The following is a 25,928-nucleotide window of genomic DNA, read 5'->3' on the forward strand; positions in this document are numbered from 1 at the left end:
CATCATAGATTTTGTAAAGTTGACCTTAAGACCTGTAAATTCTGTAAAGGAATTCAATAAAATCTTGAGAAAGAACAATTGTCTAGCACAACCTTGCATAAAAATTAGGGTATCATTAGCATAGTAAGTCTGGACAATGATTGAGTGACAGTGGAAGAGCAAGAAGGCCCTAATCTTTGGCAGCATTCAAATGGACCGTAACAAATCAGCTGTCAGCACAAACAAAAGTGGTGGCAGAGGGTCACCGTGCCTTACCCCACGCTTGCAATGAAAAACCTTGAAAGGGACACCTAGGATATATATTTATTACTATATACTACTACTGAATGCAAAGATAACAAGGACGTCAAGAATCTGAATGCTTACTGGAAATGATTGTGGCAAGACTGGCACTGCACCGCAACCGGAGCTCTTAGTTGTTGCTCTGACAAGAGGTTAAGAGTCTGGCTCATAAACTTTTGATACTCATTAGTGACACAACCTGGGTGATAGATAAAATGCCCGTCACTTTTGAATGTAGCACCAACCTGTCTAGTATCTGTTCATGACCCGCCGGTGAAGACGATGCCAACCGTCCGTCTCCAGTGCCAACCGGTCAAGCGTAACAAACTGAAGTGTGTACTGTGTACGCACTCCATGATAAATGCAGGCTCCTCAGTCGGGACAGTCAGCAAACAGAACTCACTGCTGCAATCCTAGCGAAAAATAATTAGTGGGCGAGTTCTCATTTTCCTCATTGCCAGGCGGAAGAGGAGGTGATCGGCAATGTCAGCGGGTGCCAGGAAGAAGACGGCGTGCGTGACCGGAGGTAACGGGTACATCGCCTCGGTGCTCATCAAGATGCTGCTGGAGAAAGGGTACGCCGTGAAGACGACGGTCAGGAACCCCGGTTCGTTCAGTTCCTCACTAATTTCCACACTTCAGCCTGAACACTTGAACTTGAATTTCTTGTGATCCCATCCCATGACACTTGAACTTGAATTTCTTGTGATCCCATCCCATGACTCCATGACAAAATGGGATAGGAATTGTACGTTGACAGTGGCTGGTTTAGGCTCTGATTCTGAACGTGTTGTGCATTGTGATTCTGAATAATCCCAGATGACATGGAGAAGAGCTCCCACCTCAGGGACCTGCAGGCGCTTGGCCCCCTGGAAGTCCTCGGCGCCGACCTGGACAAAGAAGGCAGTTTCGACGACGCCGTCGCCGGCTGCGACTACGCCTTCCTCGTCGCCGCTCCAGTGAACCTCCATTCGAAGAATCCTGAGGTGCACGAAAGTCACACAGCTGCCTATCACACACTTCTTTCGATCTGGTATATGGCGCCCATAATGGCAATTTTCACCTGCTCAAAAATTTGGTGGTGACAGGAAGAATTGATCGAGCCTGCTGTCCGAGGAACCCTGAACGTCATGAGGTCGTGCGCCAAGGCAGGGACAGTGAAGCGCGTGGTTCTGACCTCGTCGGCGGCCGCAGTCTCCGGCAGGCCGTTGCAAGGCAGCGGGCACGTTCTGGACGAGGAGTCCTGGTCCGACGTCGAGTACCTCACTGCCAACAAATCCGGTCCCTGGGTAATAGCACACAACTATATACTCCATAAATGTTCAAGTCCAGCAGATGGTCATTTTCCCCTACACACATAATAGTGTTCGTTTCAGTCCTGAATGATGACGAGCATGGCAATGGCACCGTGCTTGCACTGCATTGCATGCATCGCAGGGGTACCCCGTCTCCAAGGTGCTCTCGGAGAAGGCGGCGTGCAGGTTCGCGGAGGAGCACGGCATCAGCCTCGTCACCGTCTGCCCCGTCCTCACCGTCGGCGCGGCGCCGGCACCAAAGATCCACACGAGCGTCCCTGCCAGCCTCTCCCTGCTATCCGGTTGCTTCCCAAAATTCCCGTGTCCCTTCTCTTCTCCACGTAGAGCTCTGCACTGCACCGCATGTACTCATCACGTCATGGTTCCCCAAAACTTGCAGGCGACGAAGCAGCGTTCGGCGTGCTGAAAGGCATCGAGATGGCCACGGGCTGCGTGTCGCTCGTTCACGTTGCCGACCTGTGCCGTGCCGAGGTGTTCGTCGCCGAGGAAGACGCCGCCGCCGGGAGGTACGTCTGCTGCAGCGTCAACACCACCATCGTCGAGCTCGCCCGTTTCCTGGCGGACAAGTACCCGCAGTACACCGTGAAGACGGACCTGCTGTAAGACTCGGCCGGGCTTTTCACGTGGGATTCTGGGTTCTGGCACATATTTTGCACGGGATAGATTTCAGTGATCGAATGCTCGCGCGTGCTTTGCAGCTCCACCGGCGAGGTCCTTGAGAAGCGGAGAGTGAGCCTGTCGTCGGCGAGGCTGGTCAGTGAAGGGTTCGAGTTCGAATACGAGACGCTGGGCAAGATCTACGGCGACGTGGTGGAGCACGGCAAGGCCCTGGGGATTCTGCCCAACTGATACTTTCTATGCGTTGTCTTCCATCTACCATCTGTGACCGGATCAAGCGATCGAGAGCACCAAATAAAATTACAATGAAGTTGGGAAATAAATTTTCTGTGTCTCTGTACCTATACGCTAGCTGAACTGTAGAGGTTCCGGTCAGTTGGCTCTGCGTTTCTGTGTTCCTGTATTTCTAAAGGCAATAACTCGTGGAACAAAAACTTGGCGATCTGCTTTGCCTATAAGGCAATAACTTGCTGGCAAGTAAAATGTGCAGGATTATCTCAGGGAAAAAAATGTTTTTGTTTGGAACCCACATAAGAATAGCAATTTTTCAGTACAATATCTATGTATCAAAACTTGTTACTTTTCTACTTTCAAAAAAAAAATCAGAACGACCTGTAAATTCCATGGCTATGAAGATAAAAATAGTTCGACCATGGAATGAATGTCAGAAGTGTGCTGGTTTTTTTTAATTATTTTAGTAACAATACAGAACTGCTTCTTTTTTCCAAGAAAAATGAAGGTACAAGGTCAGCCAAATTTAGTACTAATAATAGCATGTTTGTGTCATCAAAAAGGTACTATATGATCTAGTCACAACTCACAAGTTAAAAGCATCGTACTATAATCATGCATTCAAACATGGAAGATAGAAAATGGGTCGCTACAGCAGTGTACCCAACGGCACCAGAGTAGTTTCCCTTAGTAGACACAACGACGGGTCTCGTAGTGTTTGTTGATATAGCCGTCCTGCTCGATACTAAAAAGGTTGCAGAAGCCAAGCCGTCGGGAAGTAGCAGGGAGGAGATTGAAGCAACCAACCTCATGAGACAAAAAAATAGAATTATAAGACACTTATTTTATTATTGTATGATTTAATATTATCATACAACTCGCACACTTTCTTTCTTGTTTGTTCAAATAAAGGATTATTGAATTATTATAAAACAATTTAAAAGACAAACCAGTTTATGAGGTTGTATTATAAGAGACCATCTATGGTCTAAAAGACAACCCAGCTTATGATGGGCTGTAAACAACAGCCCATGAAGTGAAGGCTGCGCCTGAGAGAGTACCGAAATCACCCCAGTAGCATCACCTAGGGGAGGGAATATACATAGAATGTACTAGCGCTGTCACGCGGCATCCTTGTCAAAGTGCTAGGTAGAAAACAGTGCCCTTCAAAAGAGAGATGTAAATGTAACTGTGAATGAAATCACCTGCTGGAATACGCAATTCCAACAACACAGTAACAGTGTTTAGCCCTAAATGGCGATGACAATTAGTATTCAGCACTCAGTGGTCAAGTTGTCAGTCATATGAATAACAGAACTCGTTTTATGCACCGTTTACCAGAGTACTCGGATTTCCATCCAACTTACTCAGAGATTGAGGTTTTTTAGAAAAAAAGTTATCAGGAAGAGGATATGTTTGAGTATTGCCTTTAATACCCTTTATCGCTAATATAATGATATGGAAAGGGATTGGGTTCTTTTTTTTTGACAACTGCATATATTATATATTAAGCAACCATTTTACACAATGTTGGAAGGGTTGGGGAGGAAGGAGCCACGCGCAGAGAGGGAGATGGATGGGACGATAGTTGTTGACAAAGAAAAATAGATAGGGGGTTAGTGCACTGTCTTGCACACACGGTTATACCAAAACCGTCTGTCTCAAAAAGTCAACTTATGGTAGTGGATAAGCCCCAGATTTTGGCATGCCACCTGGAACGCCCTAAGTGGAGGGCAGGGCTAGCTGGGCGTTGGTGTTGTTGCTTCCTGGCGGGACCCAATCCTGGCACAGCCTGTTGTTGACAGTGGCATTAGGGGTATATAGAAGAAAAAAAGAACATGTTGCAATGGGTGGGTCGGCCCGTGGAGGCATGAAGAGTGATAAGATCGGATTCGCTTGAGTGTGCCACTCGCGTCCTAGGCCAACCGGAGTTTACTTTTGTAACAACTCTTACTTCTCTTCATGATATACTTCCTCTGTCTCTGAAAACTTCAATTTCTAGAATCTGTGTCAGTCAAACTTGTTTAACTTTGACCAACTTTATAGAAAAGAGCATCAATATGTATAACATAAAATAAGTATCTTATGAAAATATATTCAATAATAAATCTAATGGTATTAATTTGGTATTATAAATCTTAGTGCTTTTTTCTATAAATTTGGTCAAAATTTTAAAAGTTTGACTTAGGACAACTCTATAAGTTGCAGCTTTCAGGAACTGAGGGAGTACATTGCCAATGCATGGTCACGAAAAAAAGATCAGTTGTCATCATATTTAATAATCGCAAAAAAGTTAGGATCATATATTTATTGAGTTCTAAACACGTGGCCTTTACAACTCTATTAGTTCATGAAAAGAAAAATTTTTAGATACTATAGTACATTATAATTATAATAATTAATATCTAATTATAGATAGATTAATTAGACCTTACACGACCGAAGCTTTTCAGCACACACGGCGCCATCCGGCAACGGAGCAGAGCATCATCACCTACTGCCTCGTTTGCTTGAGATGGAGTAGATCGCACGTCTCTGCCTGAAAGTCCTCAATGTCTTGTCCTAAATATTACAGAGTACTTTCTGTTATGGACGTCAGTTTCATCCCCTACTTGCTTCTTGTGCGGTGTCTAGCGAGATGGCCACCGACAGTCACTTGCCACCAAATCGACGACGACGGGTCTCAGTGTCAGTGCTCCCTGCCGAGAGCTTGTTGTGAGCCCTGTTTCGCTTTGTCACGCGAGGGAGGTGGTGACCGGCGATCGGCGTAAGCGTAGGCTCGTAGCCAGCAAAGCCAAAAATGTCGGCCGGCGACATGAAGAAGACTGCGTGCGTGACCGGAGGGAACGGCTACATCGCCTCGGCGCTCATCAAGATGCTGCTGGAAAAGGGCTACGCCGTCAAGACGACGGTCAGGAACCCCGGTTTGATTCTTTGACCTTCCTTTTCATGTACAGAGAGGGCTCTGATTCCTTTCGTCCAGTCTTGTTTCGTGTCCGTTGTTCCTTTTCATGTACAGAGGATATTGGTGATAGTTAGCACTTGGCAGTGATGCGTTTAGTCTGTGAAAGTGCTCTGTTGTGATGATTCTGAATCGCAGATGACATGGAGAAGAACTCCCACCTCAAGGACCTGCAGGCGCTCGGCCACCTGGAGGTCTTCCGCGCCGACTTGGATGAAGATGGCAGCTTTGACGACGCCGTCGCCGGCTGCGACTACGCCTTCCTAGTCGCCGCTCCAGTGAACCTCCACACGAAGAATCCTGAGGTGAACAAATGTCACAGCTACTCGAGTTCCATCTCTCGTTTGTCTAGAGTTGCTGACAGCATCTGCTCATACTGTTCATCAACGTTCATCCCTTGCTCAATAATTGGCGGCAGAAAGAGCTGATCGAGCCCGCTGTCAGGGGAACTCTGAACGTCATGCGGTCGTGCGTGAAGGCCGGGACGGTGAGGCGCGTGGTCCTGACCTCGTCGGCGGCCTCGGTCTCCAGCAGGCCGCAGCTGCAAGGCGACGGGCACGTGCTGGACGAAGACTCCTGGTCCGATGTCGAGTACCTTAGAGCCCACAAGCCTGCAGGGCCCTGGGTACGTCGTACGACGCACGTCAGCCCTTGCAACTGTTTGGTGACGACGAGAAGTTGACAACGACGGCGCTGCTGGACGTGCTTGCTTGCATTGCAGGCGTACCCGGTGTCCAAGGTGCTCCTGGAGAAGGAGGCGTGCAGGTTCTCGGAGGAGCATGGCATCAGCCTCGTCACCGTCTGCCCCGTCGCCACCGTCGGCGAGGCGCCGGCCCCGACCGTGCGCACCAGCGTCCCAAACTGCCTCTCCCTTCTATCCGGTGAATCATTCTGAACTGAACTCATGGCGCTAAACACGTTCATCCTCTGGATCAGAGGTTTGGTGTGGATGAGTGACACATGTATATGGTGGTCGTCGTTCTGTACCATTTTCTTCAGGCGACGAGGCAGAGTTCGCGGTGCTGGACGCCATCGAGAGGGCCACGGGGTGCGTGCCGCTGGTGCACGTCGACGACCTCTGCCGCGCCGAGCTGTTCGTCGCCGAGGAGGTATCTGCCGCGGGGAGGTACATCTGCTGCAGCATCAACACGACCATCGCCGAGCTCGCGCGTTTCCTCGCGGACAAGTACCCGCAGTACGACGTGAAAACGAGCCTGCTGTAAGAAAGAACCGGCTTCGCAGCTCTGGATTCTGATGACATTTTTGCACCGATGACTGACTGATGCCGTTTGGCCGCACTTTTGCATGCAGCTCCGGCGAGCGGCTTGAGAAGCCGAGAGTGCGTCTGTCGTCCGAGAAGCTGGTGAAGGAAGGGTTCGAGTTCAGGTACAGAACGCTGGATGACATGTACGACGACATGGTCGAGTATGGCAAGACCCTGGGAATCCTGCCCAGCTGATATGAGTACGTGATGCTCCTCTATTTCGGCCGGCGATCAAGACTAGGGAGTCAGAACACTCCTGCAAAACAAAGCCAATGCTTTTGCTGCTAGTGTGCTGAACCGTAGCAGTTGAGTCAGTTCGTATAAGACTAGAAGAATATCCACACGCTGCCGCAGGACTTTTCTAGAAATAAATTTGTTATATGTATAATTTTACTATACGGTACCCTGGGTATTATGTATGTTGCTAAGATTTGTTTAAGATCTTACCTTGTTAAAAAGAGGGGCACAATTAAATGGATAAAGCATGGTGATGCAGGTACCAGTTTCTTTCATGCCAATGCTGCTATTAGGCACAGAGGAAACGTGATTACTGAGCTAATGACAAGGGATGGGGCTCTTGTCAGTGGTCACAGTGAGAAAGGAGCAGTTCTTTGGGTTGATTTCAAATTTAGACTTGGCACCTCAGAATTCTCGGGGTTCAATGTTGACCCAACTTTTTTCATTCAGAGTGTTGAATATCTGGACTCTTTAGAAGAACCTTTCAGTTAGACAAAAAATGACAGTATCATCAAAGCCTTGCCAAATCAAAAGTGACCAGGTCCAAATGGGTTCAATAATGAGTTTTTAAAGAAATCCTGGCCAGCGATCAAACATGACTTCTATGATCTGTGTGATTCCTTCCATAGCAATTCAGTTTGCTTGAGGAGCATAAACTCTTCCTATATCACCCTAATCCCCAAAGTTGATGGTGCAAGTTCTCTTGCAAATTTCAGGCCCCATTTCCCTGCTCAACTCCTCATTCAAACTTGTCACCAAGCTGGTTGCAAATAGACTACAGCCTTTAATAACCTCCATAGTGCACAAGAGTCAATATAGTTTCATGAAGAATAGAACAATCTAGGATTGTCTGGCTTAGGCTTTTGAGTATTTACACCTCTGTCATCACTCAAGGAAGGAAATAGTCATCATCAAGTTAGATTTTGAGAAAGCATTTGACAAAATTGAGCACCAGGCCATGCTAATTCCGATGGAAGAAAAGGGCTTTGGGCAGAAGTGGTTAGATTGGATGAAGGCCATCATGTCTTCAGGGACCTCTGCTGTACTCCTAAATGGGGTACCTGGAAAAACATTTCACTGTAAAAAGGGTGTTAGAGAGGGGGATCCCCTCTCCCCACTCATTTTTGTCCTTGCAGCAGATTTTTTGCAGTCAATAATTAACAAGGCATCATTCTCTTATGCTAGACTATTTGGGCAACAAGGAATGAGCTCATTTTTAAATTAAATAGTCTGAATCTGACGGGTTGTCATAGTATCTTCTTTAGTGAGTTGATTATTCGGAAGAGAATGAAGACGAATTAGCAAGACCAATTATCTTTATGGATTCTGAGTCTACAATAAACTGCTGGTTGGCTCTAATTTTCTTTGTTTCTTTTTTTTATCTTGAACTGGTTCTCTCTCTCCCCCCCCCCCTCCCTCTTTTCCTCTCCTTTAAGAAATCACTGTAGGGGTCACGGCCCCTCCAGATTCGTAAAAAAAAAAAAGACCATGGAAGAGGTGGCAAAAGTTGATCAAAGAGTAAGTTGAACCGACTTAAAACGTCCATAGAGGCTACAAACAATGAGTGTCAATCTCGCTGTCCACGTTTGCCATTACTCAGTCACTCACTCGCCAGTTGCCAACAGCCGACACGAAGGAACCACCAGGCCCACAGCCTTTTCTCGTAGAGCAGATCTTGTCAGTTCTTCCTGATGAAAATTTTGCCCAACGAGCGAGTGAATCATCCTCTTTGAAGCCCGCTGTGACTTGTGAGGTGGCACAGCCGACGAGATGTCTACCGGCAACAGGAAGAAGACGGCGTGCGTGACCGGAGGGAACGGGTACATCGCCTCCGCGCTCATCAAGATGCTGCTAGAGAGAGGGTACGCCGTGAAGACGACGGTCAGGAAACCCGGTTCGATTATTTGACCTTCCCCTTTTGTAGTGATGTGTTTAGTCTGTGAAAGTGCTTTATTGTGATGATTCTGAATCCCAGATGACATGGAGAAGAACTCCCACCTTAAGGACCTGCAGACTCTTGGATCCTTGGAGATCTTCCGCGCCGACTTGGATGAAGATGGCAGCTTTGACGACGCCGTCGCCGGCTGCGACTACGCCTTCCTAGTCGCCGCTCCAGTGAACCTCCACACGAAGAATCCTGAGGTGAACAAATGTCACAGCTACTCGAGTTCCATCTCTCGTTTGTCTAGAGTTGCTGACAGCATCTGCTCATACTGTTCATCAACGTTCATCCCTTGCTCAATAATTGGCGGCAGAAAGAGCTGATCGAGCCCGCTGTCAGGGGAACTCTGAACGTCATGCGGTCGTGCGTGAAGGCCGGGACGGTGAGGCGCGTGGTCCTGACCTCGTCGGCGGCCTCGGTCTCCAGCAGGCCGCAGCTGCAGGGCGACGGGCTCGTGCTGGACGAGGACTCGTGGTCCGACGTCGAGTACCTCAGAGCCCACAAGCCTGCAGGGCCCTGGGTACGTTACGACGCACGTCGATCATGCAGCCCTTGCTCTCCTGCATGCTGCATGCTGCAACCATTTGGCATTTGGTGACGATGAGAAGTTGGGGACGACGGCGCTGGATTAATTGTGCTTGCAGGGGTACCCGGTGTCGAAGGTGCTCCTGGAGAAGGAGGCGTACAGGTTCTCGGAGGAGCATGGCATCAGCCTCGTCACCGTCTGCCCCGTCCTCACCGTCGGCGCCGCGCCGGCCCCGACCGTGCGCACCAGCGTCCCAAACTGCCTCTCCCTTCTATCCGGTGAATCATTCTGAACTGAACTCATGGCGCTAAACACGTTCATCCTCTGGATCAGAGGTTTGGTGTGGATGAGTGACACATGTATATGGTGGTCGTCGTTCTGTACCATTTTCTTCAGGCGACGAGGCAGAGTTCGCGGTGCTGGACGCAATCGAGAGGGACGCCGGCTGCGTGCCGCTGGTGCACGTCGACGACCTCTGCCGCGCCGAGCTGTTCGTCGCCGAGGAGGACGCCGCCGCGGGGAGGTACATCTGCTGCAGCCTCAACACGACCATCACCGACCTCGCACGGTTCCTCACGGACAATTACCCGCAGTACGGCGTGAAAACGAACCTGCTGTAAGGATCAGCTTCGCAGCTCTGACGAAATTTTTGCACCGATGACTGACCGATACCGCCTGCACTTTCGCATGCAGCTCCGGCGAGCAGCTTCAGAAGCCGAGAGTGCATCTGTCGTCCGAGAAGCTAGTGAAGGAAGGGTTCGGGTTCAGGTACACGACGCTGGATGACATGTACGACGACATGGTCGAGTATGGCAAGGTCCTGGGAATCCTGCCCTGCTGATGTGGTGCTCCTCTGCTTTCGGCCGGCTGTCGGGACTTGAAGTGTCAGAACCCTCCTGCAGAACAAGTCTGTAGGAGTATGCTACAAGTGTGCTGAACCGTATCAGTTCAGTCAGTTTGTATATGCTGAGGTTATGTACCTCTGTCACGTTAGAAGGCAAAATAAGTGCAGTTGGTTTGAACTCTTTCGGCAATAATTTGTGGGTTTCATCGTGGACAGAAATGATTCAAAAGTAGTTCCATCGCTGATGGCATTTTCCAGAAAGAAAGAGACTTGTTCATACCATTAAAGCTAGTATTTTGGCGACCAAAAAAATTGTCATTATAAATTGTGTCACGAAACAATGTCTTTATGCTATGCATTTTGTATTTTGTACTTTTTTTGCGACAAAATCAACTTTCTTACTCCCATAAAGTCCTGTTGGTTTGACACCAAGCAAACATGGTTGGCAGGCAAAGCATTCTCTGACGTTGGATTTTGACTACCTAGATTCGAATTTGCTGCCCGAGTGAGTCAGTTGTCTAGCCTTGGGTTCAGTCCAAATAACCCTGCATTAGAATGAACTTTACAATCCCATCCTAGCACAATAGAACCTAATTTCGGGAAAAAAACACCGACTTACAGGGAAAGACAACACACCTAGTGCCCGTAGGCCATACATGCCTGCGGCCATGTGTGTCTCACTGAAAGCGACAAAGGTGATTACATGTTTAACTTAGAACTATATCTGATGGGTAGTATTTTTAACCTATACTTCTTTAAATTAGCTCCCACGGAAACTGGAACCCAAGACTCATATTCTACCGAGAAATATATGGTGGCGGGCGTAGGATTTGAGGGCTGGGTATTAAAAAAAAGAAACTTGACAACTAAATGGCTTCAAAAATTTTTTGACAACCAAACGGCTCATATTCAACATGTATAGTGCCATATATGATATATACTGTATAAAGTTCATGCTACCGATGTAGTTTGGGAATATTTTTACGTAATTCACCTTTGCACGAGTGTGACAGGAGGTAATATTTTTTGTTTTTCTTGTATACAGTAATACACATATGTATAAATACAATATCTATAAATCTTTTTGCCAAAAAGTTTGGGTATTCAACTGAATACCAATGAACACAAATGTGCCCGCCACTAGAAATATATGAGATAGGCAAGGAGGGACGAGGGGATGTTTTACGGTTATGTGACTGATGGTCCTATACATAAATAAATACAACAGTAAACACGTCATATAATATTCAAATTTACTCAAATGCTGGCGCCTAATATTTGGTTTACATATGAGTCGATGGAGAGAAAGAAGATGGCCACGCGCAAGTGCCTGCCCCTACGCCCTACCGGAGAGCCACCGGAGAGGAAGAAGACGACAACAATGACGGAGACAGAGACCTCATTGGCATTAGGGTTCTGGCATCTCCCACTCCCACACTCTTCATATCTTCTTCTCCATCTCCGACGGGCATAGAAGGGGGGTTTGAGGGGCTCTTTCAGCGGTGGAGGCAGCCGCCCAGGTTGGGCCAGTGGAGCTCCGTGACCAGAGCTCGCCATGGAAGGAGGGAGAGAGGAAGAAGGCGACCTCCACGGGGCTCTAGGGTTTCGATGGAGCTTCACGGACACGATTGTGGAGCTTCGGTGAAACCCTAGCGTGCTACGACGGGGCAGTGAGCAGCGGCGGGGGGGGGGGTGGAGGGGGGACGAGGAGGAGGAAGGCGTGGCCACTGCCGAGACATGCGACGGTGGGGCACGCGGAGGAGGAGGACAAGGAGGAGGCCGAGGATGACAAGGCGGTCGGGGCAAGGATGAGGAGGGGCGCAAGGTTAAAGGTCACTAGTCGCCGAGATAGTCCCTCTAATATTTCTTATACAAACAAAAAAAACTTAAATTATTGTGTCGTTAGGCATGTTGTTGGCATTCCTAGCTGGCCGTAGCTATCCCTAGCCATGCCGCAACCTTGGGGAGGGAAAAGAGAGCCAGCCATGGCAGGACAAATGAAGGATACATTGACCCACTGGTACGAGGGGTTCGGCATGTAATGGAGACAAAGTGGACGTATTTCTTCTTAATCTTCTGTAACTAGAAATCATTTTTTTGGTTAATTAATCCCGTAACAAATTTTAAGCGAAGACAGAATGGGTATCTGAGTCAAGTTGCTCTAATGAGATATGATTATAAAAAAATGTCTCTATAATTTTGTTTGAGCACTGAAATGATTTGCGAGCGTCGATAAAGACAAGAAACACTGACTTGTGAACATCAATCGCGTTGTCCACGTTTGCCAATTGCCAGCAGGCAAAAACCGACAGAAGTCAGCAGAACCTGGCCTACCGCCTTTTTCCGCACAGAAAAACAGACCCTGTCTCTTCTCTTCCTCCCTGAAAATTCTGCTCAACGAGCGAGCGAATCCCCTCTTTCCAGCCCGTTGTGAGGTGGCAGCCGGCGATGTCGTCCGGCGACGGGAAGAAGAAGACGGCCTGCGTGACCGGAGGAAACGGGTACATCGCCTCGGCGCTCATCAAGGTGCTGCTTGAGAAACGATACGCCGTCAAGACGACAGTCAGGAACCCCGGTTGGTCCCTCTTTTCGTTCCTGTTTCTCGGATCAGGCGAAATCTCCAGTGTTGTTGTGGCGAAATTTGACAGTAAATTAGGAAGGTTCAGGAGTCCGAAACTCCGAATGCACCTCCAGGCTCCAGTTTTCTGAATCAAGATTGTAAAATCACCTCACATGCTTTTGGCTGTTTCAATTCTGAAACCCCAGATGACATGGCGAAGAACTCCCACCTCAAGGACCTGCAGGCGCTCGGCCACCTGGAGGTCCTCCGCGCCGACCTCGACGAAGAAGGCAGCTTCGACGACGCCGTCGCCGGCTGCGACTACGCTTTCCTAGTCGCTGCTCCGGTGAACCTCATGTCAGAGAATCCTGAGGTACGGTTGTTCATGGCAAAAAGAAGTCACCGTTCTGCTAAAGATGCACGCTGCACGCACGATTGGACTCGCCCAGCCCAAATCTACTCGGTGAATGGCAGAAAGAGCTGATCGAGCCGGCAGTCCAAGGGACTCTCAACGTGCTGAGGTCGTGCGCGAAGGTGGGGGCGACGTTGAAGCGCGTGGTCCTGACCTCGTCGGCGGGCTCCGTGATCGTCAGGCCGGAGCTGCAAGGCGACGGGCATGTGCTCGACGAGGAGTCCTGGTCCGACGTCGAGTACCTCACCGCCAACAAGTCCGGTCTCTGGGTACGCCGTACGCGGGCAAAAACGCACACTTTCAGTTCTGCGCCGCCTTTCCATGCTCTGAAACGCATTGTCTGTCTGTATCGCAGGCGTACCCGGTGTCCAAGGTGCTCGCAGAGAAGGCGGCGAGCAGGTTCGCGGAGGAGCACGGCATCAGCCTCGTCACCGTCTGCCCCGTGGTCACCGTGGGCGCCGCGCCGGCCCGGAGCGCCCGCCCCAGCGTCCTCAACTGCCTCTCCCTTCTATCAGGCGACGAGGCAGCGTTTGGCGCGCTGAGAGCCATGGAGATGTCCGGCATGCTGGCGTTGGTCCGCGTCGAAGACCTCTGCCGCGCCGAGGTGTTTCTCGCCGAGGAGGAGGCGGCGGCCGCCGGGAGGTACCTCTGCTGCGGCCTCAACACGACCATCCTCCAGCTCGCACGCTTCCTGTCCGAGAAGTACCCGCAGTATACTGTGAAGACGAATCTGCTGTAAGAATCGGCTTCCGCCGAGCGCTCAACTCTGACACTTGCTTTGCACTGACGAACGAATGGATTTACGTGCTTCGTCCACTTTGCCTGCAGCGCCGGCGAGCTGCTTGAGAAGCCGAGAGTGTGCCTCTCGTCAGCGAAGCTGGTCGGAGAAGGGTTCGACTACAAGTACAAGACGCTGGATGGGATGTACGACGACATGATCAACTACGGCAAGGCCTTGAGGATTCTGCCCGGAAAATGACGGGCCTCACTAATTTCTACTAACTGGAGAGTGCTTGTTTAGGAGATCTTCCAACGAGCCATTTTCAGACAAACAATTTACAGCATTCACTTTCTGTAACATGTCCTTCTCTTCCCCTTTTTTCTTTGAACGAACAGGAGAGGTCCAAGGGGACCTCTACTGGGGAATTTATTCATAACCAAAGCCCACCATATGTCACGTGATCCCTTCTGGTCTCCTCTGTTCGGCGCGGGACACTGTTGGGAAAATGCTCTTCGCACGCCCAGCAGTACAGTAGATCGAGAACCTTCTCACTCGGTGCCGTGAGAGGCTTGAGCAGTAACGGACAGTAGGCTCAACAGTAGGTGAATACAGTGAATGCTCTCTCTCTATTAATAGCGGCATCGCGCCCCTTATATAGGGCCCGGAAACCGACCCAACGACATTTACATAAATGCCCCGTGACGGTGGGGGAATATTCCAGCATATTCTCTCATCGCAGTCTACCGACCCCAATACACTCGCGTAATTCCACATTGCGAACCCTTCGTTCATCCTTTGACCGGAGCCTCAGCAGGTCGGAGGCTCGGATCCTCCGCCTAGTTGCGGATCCTCCGACGCTTTGGTGTCGGAGGTTCCGCAGCCTGGCTGGTCGGAGGTTGCTCGACCTGGCCACCCCGGGAGTTCCTCCTTAGCCTGGTCCAGTCGGAGGTTCCTTGGCCTGGCTGCGTTCTCCCGCCATCCTTGGACCCGGGAGGGTCGGAGGTTCCAACCTTTCCTCGCTCGTGGACCTCCGCCGGTGTCTCAGTCCCTGCACACACACTGCACGACCAGACGAGTTGTCAACATTAGCATTTCCCGTCGAAGGATATCCTCCGACGTTTCAGGCGTCGGAGGTTCCTCAGGTGAAGGATAACCTCCGACGCTACCAGGGGGAAGGATGCAGCTTTTCCCCAACAGTTCCCCCCTTTTTGGGCTAATGGCACTCCTGCGGTCCATGTGCTCAAAAACATGCTACGCTGCGGAGATTATGAGCATGGTTGCTGCCTTCCCCCCTGGTGCGCAGGATGTGTTTGTTAGCAGATGTTGGATAACTGTTTCTTTTACTTAGTCGTAATTTTTCTTGTTTCTTTATTTTGCCGGGATCCTCCGATCATTGTTGCTATATTAGTCTGGTATCCTACGCGCGTTAGACTGCGGAGGATTGCGGAGGATTTTATTGCCGTTAGAGTTAGCCGTTGGCATTGACGAAGCGCAACGGTCTGGCCGATTCCTCCGCTTATAGCCGTTGGGCGCGGGGAATCGCAACGGCCGCGCGGTCGCAGGCCCCCCCCCTATAAAAGGGGATGCTGGGGAGCTTTGAGCTCTCACCCCTGCTGCTCATTGCCTGCACACCTTCCTTCGCTACGTCTTTCTCTCTGAGCTGCTCGCGTGCGTTTAGTTCTAAAGTGTTGTCGGAGGTTTTACGGTGGCTCAGCTTCCTTCACCGCGTCCTTCGAGGTCAGATTTTTCTGGTCCTTTGCGCAGTTTCCTTAGCGTGAGGTCTGGAGGTTGGTTGCGGAGGTTTGAGGAGTGGATGCTTGAGGTGGCTGCAGCTCAAGATCTGGAGGAGACGTTGTCTGACGTCGAAGCTTCTGTCGGTGATTTGATCAGTGCGAAGGAGTTTGAGGAGATGGCGGCGATTACTTTTGAGTTCGGGCAGTCGACTGTGAGGGCGGAGGATATCGCTGACATGGTTGAGGCTAGGTTTTTCAAGGAAGGTCGTGCGGAGGCTCCTCCTGCGGGTCAGACGGTGCCTGCGCCTGAAGAGGGGTATGCGGTGGTATTCAGGGACTTCTTTACTTGCGGGCTTCGGATGCCTCCGTATCATTTCCTTCGCGAAGTGATGGAGAGTTTCAACGTGGAGCTGCAGCATTTCAGCCCTAATGGGATACTGACCCTTAGCAAATTTGCCTGGGCGTGCGAATCCTACGGAGCTATGCCCCACATCGACACTTTCTGCTCGTACTTTGAGCTCCAGCGCCAGCCTAAAAAGGTGAAGGATGCCGAAGGTGTTGAGTGCATTGCGCAGTTTGGAAGCTGCGCGTTCATGCCGCGCCGCACAATGCCTGGGCCAAGGTGCGAGATCTCCTACTGCCAAAAGGGGAAGTGGGAGAAGGATTGGATGAGAGCTTGGTTCTACGTGAGGACCCCCGCTGCGTCGAAGACTTTAGATGACGGCAGCGTTGATAAGGTTTATCCTTACGCGTCGCTGATGAAGGAGTTGAAGCCTTTCTCGAAGGTTGATCCTTCGCAGGAGATGTCGGAGGAGCGACTTGCTTGTGATAAGGCGTTTGCGCTGGCATGCCGATATTCCGGAGGTCGGGATTTGGTTGAGGAGATGGTCGCTGCTGACTACTGGCCCCTTGGCCGCAGGACCGATGAGTTCACCATTGAGATGGTGCAAGTTCCTGTGTTTGGTCCTCCGGAAGGTTTGCCGTTTCCCCGGTTTGGCGCGGGTATTCCGGAGGATGAGACCAAGGAGTCCTTCCTTGATCGAGTGGAGGTTTCCACTCGGAGGATCGTCGGGAAGATTTCGGAGAAGGAGTATCTCCAGCGGAGGTCTGCACTGGGCACGATGCCCCGCTTTAACCGAGTGTTTGAGGAATTGGGGATTGAATATGAGGATTACGTTGTTCCTCCGGATGTTTTGTTGGGGTTGGAGAAGAAGAAGGATTCCTCCAAGGCCGTTGCTGCGGCGGAGGCTAGGAAGAGGAAGGGTGGCGGCGCTGTGAAGCAACTTGCTAAGAAGCGCAAGGCGGAGGTTGTGCTAGAGACTCCTGTGGAGTCTTCCTCCGCCCGCTCATCTGGTGCCGAGTCGAACTCGGTAGCTTCTGCACCTGCGGAGGCCGCTGCTGCTGGTGGAGCTCCTGAAGTCGAAGCTTCGCGTGCGGTCTCCTCTGTGCGCGCGCCTTTCGCGTCTCTTCTTGGGGAGGAGTCTTCCGACGCGGAGGCCCCTGAGGCGAGCCCTGCGCGGGAGGCGAATCCTGCAGCGTCTGAGGGTCCGCGCGTTGCTTCGGTTGGCGGAGGGTCTCCGCCTAAGGAGGTTCGGGTGGAGTCCAGCGACGAAGCTGAGTCCGCCTCCGTTCGGAGGATCAGGAGGGCGGAGGCTCCCCTTCGTCCGGCTGGTGACGGTATTAACTCGTTATACATGGGTAATGTTTTTTTATTGATTATTTTGTTTTTATGCAAGTTTTGATTGACTTGTTCTCATGTTTTTGGTTTATCTTTCAGCGGAAGTTTTTGCTGGGCTGGCTACCGCGGAGGAGATGGCTAAAGGCGCCAGCGTTGCGCAGGAGGGGCTTGCCGTTCCTCCGCCGCGTGAGCCTGCGCCTTCTGCGTTGGCCAACAGGCCTTCGCCTGCTGATGTTCTTGGTCCTGGTGAGTTTCCTCTTTTTTGGTTTCAACGGTTTGGTTTGTTTTTGGCATTTTATTCTAAGGTTTGTTTTTGTTATGTGCAGGCGCTTCTGAACCTTCGATCACAGGTTGGACTGATGCCTTGCGCGAGGTTCATTCCTTGGTCGGAGGTTAGTGTTCTGGCCTCCGCCAATGGTTTTTTGTTTCTTACGATGGTTTTTCTTAATTGTATTTGGTTTACAGATCGTTTTCGTCAGAAGCTTCGGGGCATGGACTTTGACACGCTCCTTCGCGTGCAATATGAGCACCATAGCCTTGTAAGTTTGCGCTTTGTTGTATCTTCCTTCGCGGTTTTTCACTCGGAGGTTTGTTGTAACTATTTATTTTTGAGCAGGGTCATCACATGGCTGCCGCCTTAGAGGAGCGTTGCTCTCGGGAGGTTATCTGCCGTGATGAGGCAATTGGTGTTCTGAAGAAGGAGAACGAGACCTTGGAGGCTGAGAAGGCTCGTCTGTCGGAGGAGGTTAGGGAGTTTTCCTCCGTCAGGAGGGAGGTTGACTCCCTGAAAAAGGAGAGGGATGACTACAAGGCTGGGTCGGAGGCTCTAAAGAAGGAGAAAGAGGATGCCGAAGCTTCGGTGGCGGTCCTCCGCACAAGTGTTGCTGAGGCGGGGAGAGTTAGGGACGTAGCCCTGCAGCGAGCTGAGAAGGCGGAGGACATTGCTGAACGCCTTCGCAAAGAGCTTGACGCTGAGCGGACGTCTGCAGCTGAGCTGCAGACTCGCATACAGAAGGCGGAAGCGGAGGCTGCAGCTATTGTCGGGCTCTATGCCGACTCGCTTGCGAAGTTTGGGGGAAGCACCTCTGCTCCTCCGCCCGGCGGCGATGTTGGGGCTGCCCTCGCGTGGCTAAAGTCTCATATCCGCATGCTCCCCGACTTTGTCGGAGGTGCTGTTGATTTTGGGGCTTTGGCCGCGGTTAGCTCCTTCGCTAGGCTTTTGCGCCGCGGAGGTTGCTCTCACGCGGAGGGAGTCGCCAAGGAGGATTTTGCCGCGGCGGAGGACGTTGGCGAAGGGACCCCTTCCCTGCGCAAATCTGTCCGGAACTTTATCAGTTCGTTCTGGATTAGGTTTGGGCGGGATGAGGCGAAGAAAATGACGGAGGATCGTCGAGCTGAGGTTTGTATTATTTGGTTATTTCTTTTTTGTACTTTGCTTCGCCGCTTTGCAATGTTAATTAAGATGGGTATTTTGTAGGAGATTGCGAAGAAGAAGGCTAAGGTTGTCAAGGCCGGTCCTTCGCGTCCACCGAGTGAGTCGTGTCCTCCGACCCAGCCTGAAGCGGAGGCTCGTGATACTGGTGCCAAAGCTCCGGAGGGATCTGGTGCCAAGGTTTCAGAGACTCCCGAGGCTCCTGCTCCTCCTCCGCCTCAGGTGTGAGGCTTTTTAGTTTTTAGGTTTTTTCTTAGTCTTTTTTGCGTCCAAGCATGTGACGCTTTTTTTGTAAGTAAGGTCGGAGGTTGTGTTTTATTTTGTAAAGAATGTTGAAAATATAATATATTGAGTTGTTTTCAGATAAGCCTTTGTTTTACACTTTGATCCTGCGCAGGTCTCTGGCGGAGGACCTGCGCAGGATCGTTTCATTACTCCCCTTTCGTTTTTTTACAAAGGGATTTATGTTTCTGGTGAATTGTGGGAGTATTGGCAAGTTGCCTTCCCTAATATGAGATTGGTGGATATGTTCGAGTTTGTTGGATATGATATTGATGGCGAAGGATCTGGATTTATCCAATCGCTTGCGCGCCGAGGTTCATGGCCTCCGGCTTAGGTGGATGATTTTGTTTTTCTTTTCGTTTATCGTAGGTTTTGGTTATATTTTTTATGACATGATTTGATGTGTTTATGTAGTTGCCATATCCTATCCTTCGCATCTTTGGTGAGAGAGATAGGGTACGCTGGGTGGCGGAGGCTTCTGAGGATGTTGCTGAGCCTTTTCTTCAAGGTTTTCCGGAGGTTCGAAAGCTTCGTTTGGCTTTTTAGTTTTATCCTTCGTTTTTGTTGGATTTGAAGTTGTTATTTTCTGCGCGCAGGTTGTGAATTCCTCTCCGTTGGAAGATCTTCCTTCGAACTTTGTCGAAAGAAGTTACGTTACCCCGGTGACGTTCAAGCGTGGAGATTTGTACGCGAGGGGTTATCTAATTGACTGGTGGCGCCACAAGTATCCTACGCGTAGTATAGATGACTTAGTTGATTTCCTTGTTCGTGATTACTGTGATGATCTTAGGCTTTTTCCAGATTCGTATGTTAGAATTGTGCGAGGGTCTTAGAACCTTCGGCGTTTTACGGTCGGAGGATGTTTCTCATTTTTTGTTGTAAGCTTGTGTTATGTACATTGTATACGGTTAATAAAGATCATACATTTTTACTACATGGTCTTCGCGCCTTTTAATTTTGACAACCTTCGCGCTTATAATTTGTATGTGACTCATAGATCCTTCGGTTGTTTAGTTGAAGGAGGATTTTTAAGTTGAACTTGTACAAGCTATCTGTAACCTTCGACTTGTTCTGGGTCGAAGGATGATTTTATTCATTTTATGTAAACGAACTTTTGTAATGTTTTCTTCATTGATAATAAAGTTTTTAAGTTTGCTACAACCTTCGATCTCATTTTTATTACAACCTTCGCGCTACAGCACTTATATATTGCAACGTTACGGTGGTGTTGATCCTAAGGATCTTTGTGTTGCTGTGGCTTGCTTGTTCTTGATGCCTGAAGCTGCGAAGGAGTTGTTGATTTTCTATTTCGCGGAGGATCGTCGCTTCTTGGCCTTAGAACCTTCGACTTTTTTGGCGCGGAGGATCCTTCGCCGAATTGTGCTATTTTTTTCCTTTGCTCGACTCCCGTGGAGTGTTGTCGAGGAGAACCTTCGGCTGTTTAAGTCGGAGGTTCTGAAGGGATGTTACGAGACTTCGTGCGATACCCTTCAGAGACCTCTGAGTCTGACTTCCATTGTTTCTGTTGTGGCTGTTCACGACTTTGTGGTCGATGTTCATCACAACGCCGTAGTTCTAGTGTTACGAAGCTTCGTGCGATACAAACTTTTGTTGCTGTTGTGAGGCTAACTCCTGCTTCCATGGTGGCCTAGGGTTTTTGATTTTTGACTGCTAGGTTTGCACTCGATGATCGGGTCTTTGTATACTGATCCTGATTGAGGGTGGGGGGCAGGTTTAGTCTGGTTTTATAGGCTTTCGTGCATTTATTTTATGTACTTAGTTAGGTTAAAATTTATTGTCGGGTTATTGATGGTTGTTGTTGTAGTTGGTTTTGCTGTACCTGACTGAGGGTTATTGTGGTTTCGTTTTAATTTCACACTTTGTTTGTTGTGGGTCTGCTTAGAGTAGCAGGATACCTTCGACCTTATTTTGGTGAAGGTTATGTGAATTTTGTTGAGGTCTGTCTTGTGAATGTTAAACCTCCGCTGCCTTTTGGCAAAAATAATATAGTTCCTGATGCCTGATTTTCCTCAGGTCTTTGTCAGGTTTGAAGGTTTTGTTCCTTCTGGCCATGTTGTGATGCCTGAGGAGGACAGGACTTTTTCACTTTTTGGCCATGTTATCCTTGCTGCCCGGCTCTTGGCTAGGTCTTTTGCTAAGGATTTGGTGTTTTTTCACCTTTGAGGACGTTCCGAGCTTTCTTATCTTTTGGATGAAAGCTGCGGGGGGTCCTTGTGATCACGTGATGTTTTGTCGAATGCTACAGCCTCGTTGCTGGCTGTTTTTCGACTTTTTGGACTTTGGTTCTGGGGTGGATTCCTCTTTATATTTCAGAGGTTTTACATAGGTTCTGCCTCGTTAAAAACCTCACCTCCTGGTAGGAGTACCCCTGTGAGGAAAAGAGTGCAGACCTTGGAATGCGAAAAAGTAGAGAAAAAGAAAACAAGCGTATTTAGGGATGTGGATGCCGCCGCTTATTTTGCAGGGGTCATCCTTACACTCAAATGTAAAATCTACGTAGGTTGTCGATATTCCACGTGTGGGTGGAGGTTCTACCTTCGAGGTCTTTCAGGTAGAAGGATCCCGACCTGCCCGCTTGTATTGCTGTGTAAGGTCCTTCCCACTTGGGTTGCAATTTACCAGCGTTTGGGTGATCTCCTTTTTTCCTGAGCACCAGGTCCCCATTTTGTATGTCTTTTCGTACTACCTTGCGGTCTCTCCAATTCTTGGTTTCTTGTTGATACCTGGTAATGTTCTCCACTGCCTCAAGTCTTATTGATTCTAAGGTTTCCTTGCAGTACTCTTCATCTTCAGCCAACTGCTGCTTCATGGAACGCAGGCTTTGATGCTTGATTTCTTCGGGCAACATTGCCTCTTCCCCATACAAGAGCTTGAATGGAGTGAACCCAGTTGTTCTTGAAACTGTTGTGTTATGTGACCATACAACTCTTGGTAGTTCTTCAACCCATTTCCCCTTGCGTAGGTTGAGTAAGGTCTTGGAGATTGCGGAGAATATTGTTCTGTTTGCTCTCTCCACGGCCCCGTTTGACTCTGGGTGATAAACAGATGCGAAAGCAATTTTGGTTCCTATGTGATGGCAGAATTCCTTGAAACTGTCTGAATCGAACTGCTTCCCGTTGTCAACTGTGAGCAAGCGTGGAACTCCGAATCTGCAGACTATGTTCTGCCAGAAAAATTTTCTGATTGTTTCAGAGGTTATGGTTGCCAGTGGCTTAGCTTCGATCCATCTTTTGAAGTATTCGATGGCCACGACGGCGAATTTGTTTCCCCCCTGGGCAGTTGGCATTGGTCCTACCAGGTCCATTCCCCATCTCTGCAACGGCCATGATGCTGGTGTGAGCTGAGTTAGTGCTGAAGGTCCTGACTGAATTGGTGAGAAGGTTTGGCAGGCTTTGCATGTCTTCACTATTTCTTCAGCATCTTTAATGTGAGTTGGCCAGTAGAAGCCTTGTCTTAATGCTTTAGCAGACAATGCGCGAGGTCCGATGTGAGACCCGCACATCCCGGAGTGTATCTCTTGTAGGAGTTCTCTGCCCTCGCTTTGTGATATGCACCTCAGCAAAGGTTGGACTATGCCTTTCTTGTACAGGGTCCCGTCAATGAAGGTGTAATTCCTTGCTCTTGCCTCCATCCTCTTGGCTGTTGCTTCGTCATCTACAGCTGTCTCGCCTTTGAGGCAATCAGCTATTGCCTGCCTCCAATCCTCGCTTTCTGTCAGCAGGACTGAGCGAAAGGCTTTTGGCAACGATTCGGTTGCGGGTGTTGCAACAATCTGGTGGAAGGTTCCTTCTGGCAAGGGGGTGTTGTTGGCTGCTGCTTTGGCTAGCTCGTCTGCCTCGTAGTTTTCGGCTCTTGGAATGTAATGCAGAGTGAATCCCTTGAACCTTCTCTCCAGACCTCTTACGACGGCCAGGTATCTTGCCAGCTCCGGGTTGTGTGCTAGGTATTCCTTCTCCACTTGCCCTGCCACCACCTGGGAGTCTGTTTTGATGAGTAGGGTTTTTGCTCCCGAAGCCTTAGCTTTGTTCAGCCCGAGGATGAGACCTTCATACTCGGCTATGTTGTTTGTTGCTTTGAATTCGAGCCGTACAGCGAACTTTAGTTTGAGTCCAGACGGTGTGATTAGGACGGCTGCTGCTCCTGCTCCCGCTTGGCCCCAGGCGCCATCTGTATACAGCGTCCACGGCTGATCGACTACCTTCTCCTCGTTTTTGTCCGAAGGTGTCCAATCTGCCATGAAGTCAGCCAGGGCTTGAGATTTGATGGAGGTTCTGGGGACATAGGTGATATCAAACTGTGATAGTTCGGCCGCCCATTTTCCTATACGTCCGGAAGCCTCTTTGTTCCTAAGGATATCACCCAATGGCTGTGAAGTGGGCACTTTAATCTCATGGCTTTGGAAGTAATGCTTGAGCTTCCTTGATGCACACAGGACCGCGTACGCGATTTTTTCTATCTCCGTGTAGTTCAGTTTTGCTCCTGACAGAGCTTCGGATACGTAGTAAACGGGTCTTTGCATCGTTCCCTTAGTACCGCTTGTCTCGTGCACTAGAACACCGCTGACAGCGTGCTCGGAGGCAGCCACATACAGTAGTAGTGGAGTGTCTGGCTCGGGCACTGTTACCACCAGGTTGGTTGCAATGTAATTCTTGAGTTGCCTGAAGGCCTCTGATTGTTCCGGACCCCATTCTGTTTTACCTTCTCCTCTCAGCACTTTGAAGAATGGGAGGCTCCGTTCTGCCGATCTTGATATGAATCTGTTGAGGGCTGCTATTCGGCCGGTCAGTCTTTGCACTTCTTTCTTGTTTGAAGGTTCTGCCATTGACATGATTGCTTTTGTCTTGTCTGGGTTAGCTCTAATTCCTTCGGAGCTGATGATATACCCCAGCATTTTTCCCTTGCTGACCCCAAATACACACTTCTCCGGGTTGAGTTTCAGCCCGGCAGATCTAAGGTTGACGAAGGTTTCCTGCAGGTCCTTGATATGATCTTCCTTGCGCTTGCTCATGACGACAACATCGTCGACGTAGGCTATGATGTTCCTCTGTAGCTGACTTCCTAGAACCTTCCCCATCATTCTGGAGAAGGTTGCTCCAGCGTTTTTGAGACCTTCTGGCATTCTGGTGTAGCAATACGTGCCGAATGGGGTCGTGAAGCTTGCCTTTCCTTCGTCTTCTTTTTTGAGCCAAATTTGGTGGTAACCAGAGAAACAGTCCAGCAGTGAGAATCTCTGACAACCAGCTGCTTTGTCCACAGAGGTATCTATCCTTGGCAAGGGGAAGGAGTCTTTGACACAAGCCTTGTTGAGATCTGTAAAATCTATGCACATTCTCATTTTGCCATTTTTCTTGGGGACCAAGACCACATTTGCCAACCATTCCGGGTATATGACTTCTCTGATGACCTTTGCGTCCAGGAGTCTTTGTACTTCTGCCTTCGCGGCTAAGGTTCTTTCTTCAGACATTTTCCTCTGTCTCTGCTTCTTCGGCCTCATTCTCGGATCGATGTCCAGCGAGTGCTCTATTATGTCTCTGCTGACTCCTTGTAGGTCAGCGGCACTCCAAGCGAAGATATCTTGGTTCTTTTGCAATACGTCTAGCAATTCGAGTTCCTCCTCTCTACCAAGGGTGGCGGAGATGGTGACCTTCTTATCTGGAACAGCTTCCTGCAGAGGGATACACTTCGTTTCCTCCTGATCAGCCAGGTCTGTTTTCCCCCTTGGCATGTCTGGCGGCTGGGAAGCTTCATGCTGCGTAGAGTCTACGGAGTTTATGTTCCGGAAGGATTTGTAGATTGCTTTTTCTATGTTCCTTGCCTCCTTTTGACTTCCGTGAACCGTTATCACTCCGTGCAGAGCCGGGATTTTCATGCACAGGTATCCCATATGAGCGGCTGCATTGAACTTGTTCAAGAATCCTCGCCCGAATATGGCATTATATGGGTAGTGCAAGTCTACCACATCGAAGGTGACGTACTCTGTTCTTGCGTTCTCTGTTGTGCCGAAGGATACGGGCAAGGCGACCTTTCCCAGAGCATGTATCTGCTTTCCTCCGAACCCGATTAAAGGTGACTCCGAAGGTTGGAGTTGGCTTCTGCTGAGCTTCATTTGGTCGAAGGTTCCAGCAAATATTATGTCTGCGGAACTCCCTGAATCCACTAAGATCCTGCTTACTCCCCAACCCGCAACATTTGTTGTTATGACCAAGGCGTCTGTGTGAGGGTAGCTTTCCAATCTTAGGTCTTCCTCGGTGAAGGTTATTGGGGTTCTGGACCAATCAGTGCATCTCACTGGCCCTTGAACTGCAACGTTGTTGACGAGCCTGAGGTGATCCTTCTTCTGTTTCTTTGTCTGGAACTCCATTGAGGACCCCCCAGCTATTGGTAAGATCATTCCAATTGTGGGCAGGGGTGTATGAGGGCCGATCTGGTTATCAGGGTGGGGTTCGGTTTTTGGTGGTGGTGGGGCTTGGAGTAGCTGTAGCTGGTTTGGGGGAGGAGGTAGTGACTGCTGGTGGGGTTGCGGGGTTTCGATGTACGTGATATGTGGAGGTCGTGGAGGAACATAGTTTGGTGGAAGGTTGTGGTCCGCGGTTTGCTGGGCTGGGCGCCAAGCTGGTAGGAAGCTGGGATAGTAAGCGGAGGCTAGCGCGCTGGGCTGAAGTGGAGCTGAGTGCTGCTGGCTTGAACCTCCGACATATGAATGGTAGAAGGTTTGAGGGAACGTGTGGTTTACTTCCCGAGGCTGAGCAACTGGTACCGGAGGTTGCGGAGCCGACCTGCTCTTGATCCTCTCCTGAGTTTCTTTTGCATCTGGGCAATCTCTGGTGGAGTGACCCTTCTCTTCTCCATGGAAGAAACAATACTGTT

General features: G+C 49.7%; 3 protein-coding genes across 3 annotated transcripts; all 3 read left to right on the forward strand.

The window, feature by feature from the left end:
- LOC8066841 (anthocyanidin reductase ((2S)-flavan-3-ol-forming)) lies at positions 641–2,653 on the forward strand. Its single transcript, XM_002447112.2, has 6 exons — positions 641–889; positions 1,102–1,268; positions 1,371–1,571; positions 1,720–1,879; positions 1,978–2,197; positions 2,297–2,653. Exons 1-6 carry the CDS (start codon positions 766–768, stop codon positions 2,445–2,447), a joined length of 1,023 nt encoding a protein of 340 aa, XP_002447157.1. The 5' UTR covers positions 641–765; the 3' UTR covers positions 2,448–2,653.
- Positions 5,059–10,576, forward strand: LOC8066842. The gene is made up of 12 exons (XM_002447113.2): positions 5,059–5,371; positions 5,548–5,714; positions 5,828–6,034; positions 6,131–6,290; positions 6,409–6,628; positions 6,721–6,863; positions 8,664–8,804; positions 8,886–9,052; positions 9,166–9,372; positions 9,497–9,656; positions 9,775–9,994; positions 10,072–10,576. The coding sequence occupies exons 1-12, from the start codon at positions 5,248–5,250 to the stop codon at positions 10,217–10,219; spliced, it is 2,064 nt and encodes a 687-aa protein (XP_002447158.2). The 5' UTR covers positions 5,059–5,247; the 3' UTR covers positions 10,220–10,576.
- LOC8066844 (anthocyanidin reductase ((2S)-flavan-3-ol-forming)) lies at positions 12,504–14,371 on the forward strand. The gene is made up of 5 exons (XM_021463794.1): positions 12,504–12,797; positions 12,989–13,155; positions 13,257–13,463; positions 13,550–13,929; positions 14,023–14,371. The coding sequence occupies exons 1-5, from the start codon at positions 12,671–12,673 to the stop codon at positions 14,171–14,173; spliced, it is 1,032 nt and encodes a 343-aa protein (XP_021319469.1). The 5' UTR covers positions 12,504–12,670; the 3' UTR covers positions 14,174–14,371.

This window comes from Sorghum bicolor, chromosome 6, assembly GCF_000003195.3.
Source record: "Sorghum bicolor cultivar BTx623 chromosome 6, Sorghum_bicolor_NCBIv3, whole genome shotgun sequence".
Classification (NCBI taxonomy): domain Eukaryota; kingdom Viridiplantae; phylum Streptophyta; class Magnoliopsida; order Poales; family Poaceae; genus Sorghum; species Sorghum bicolor.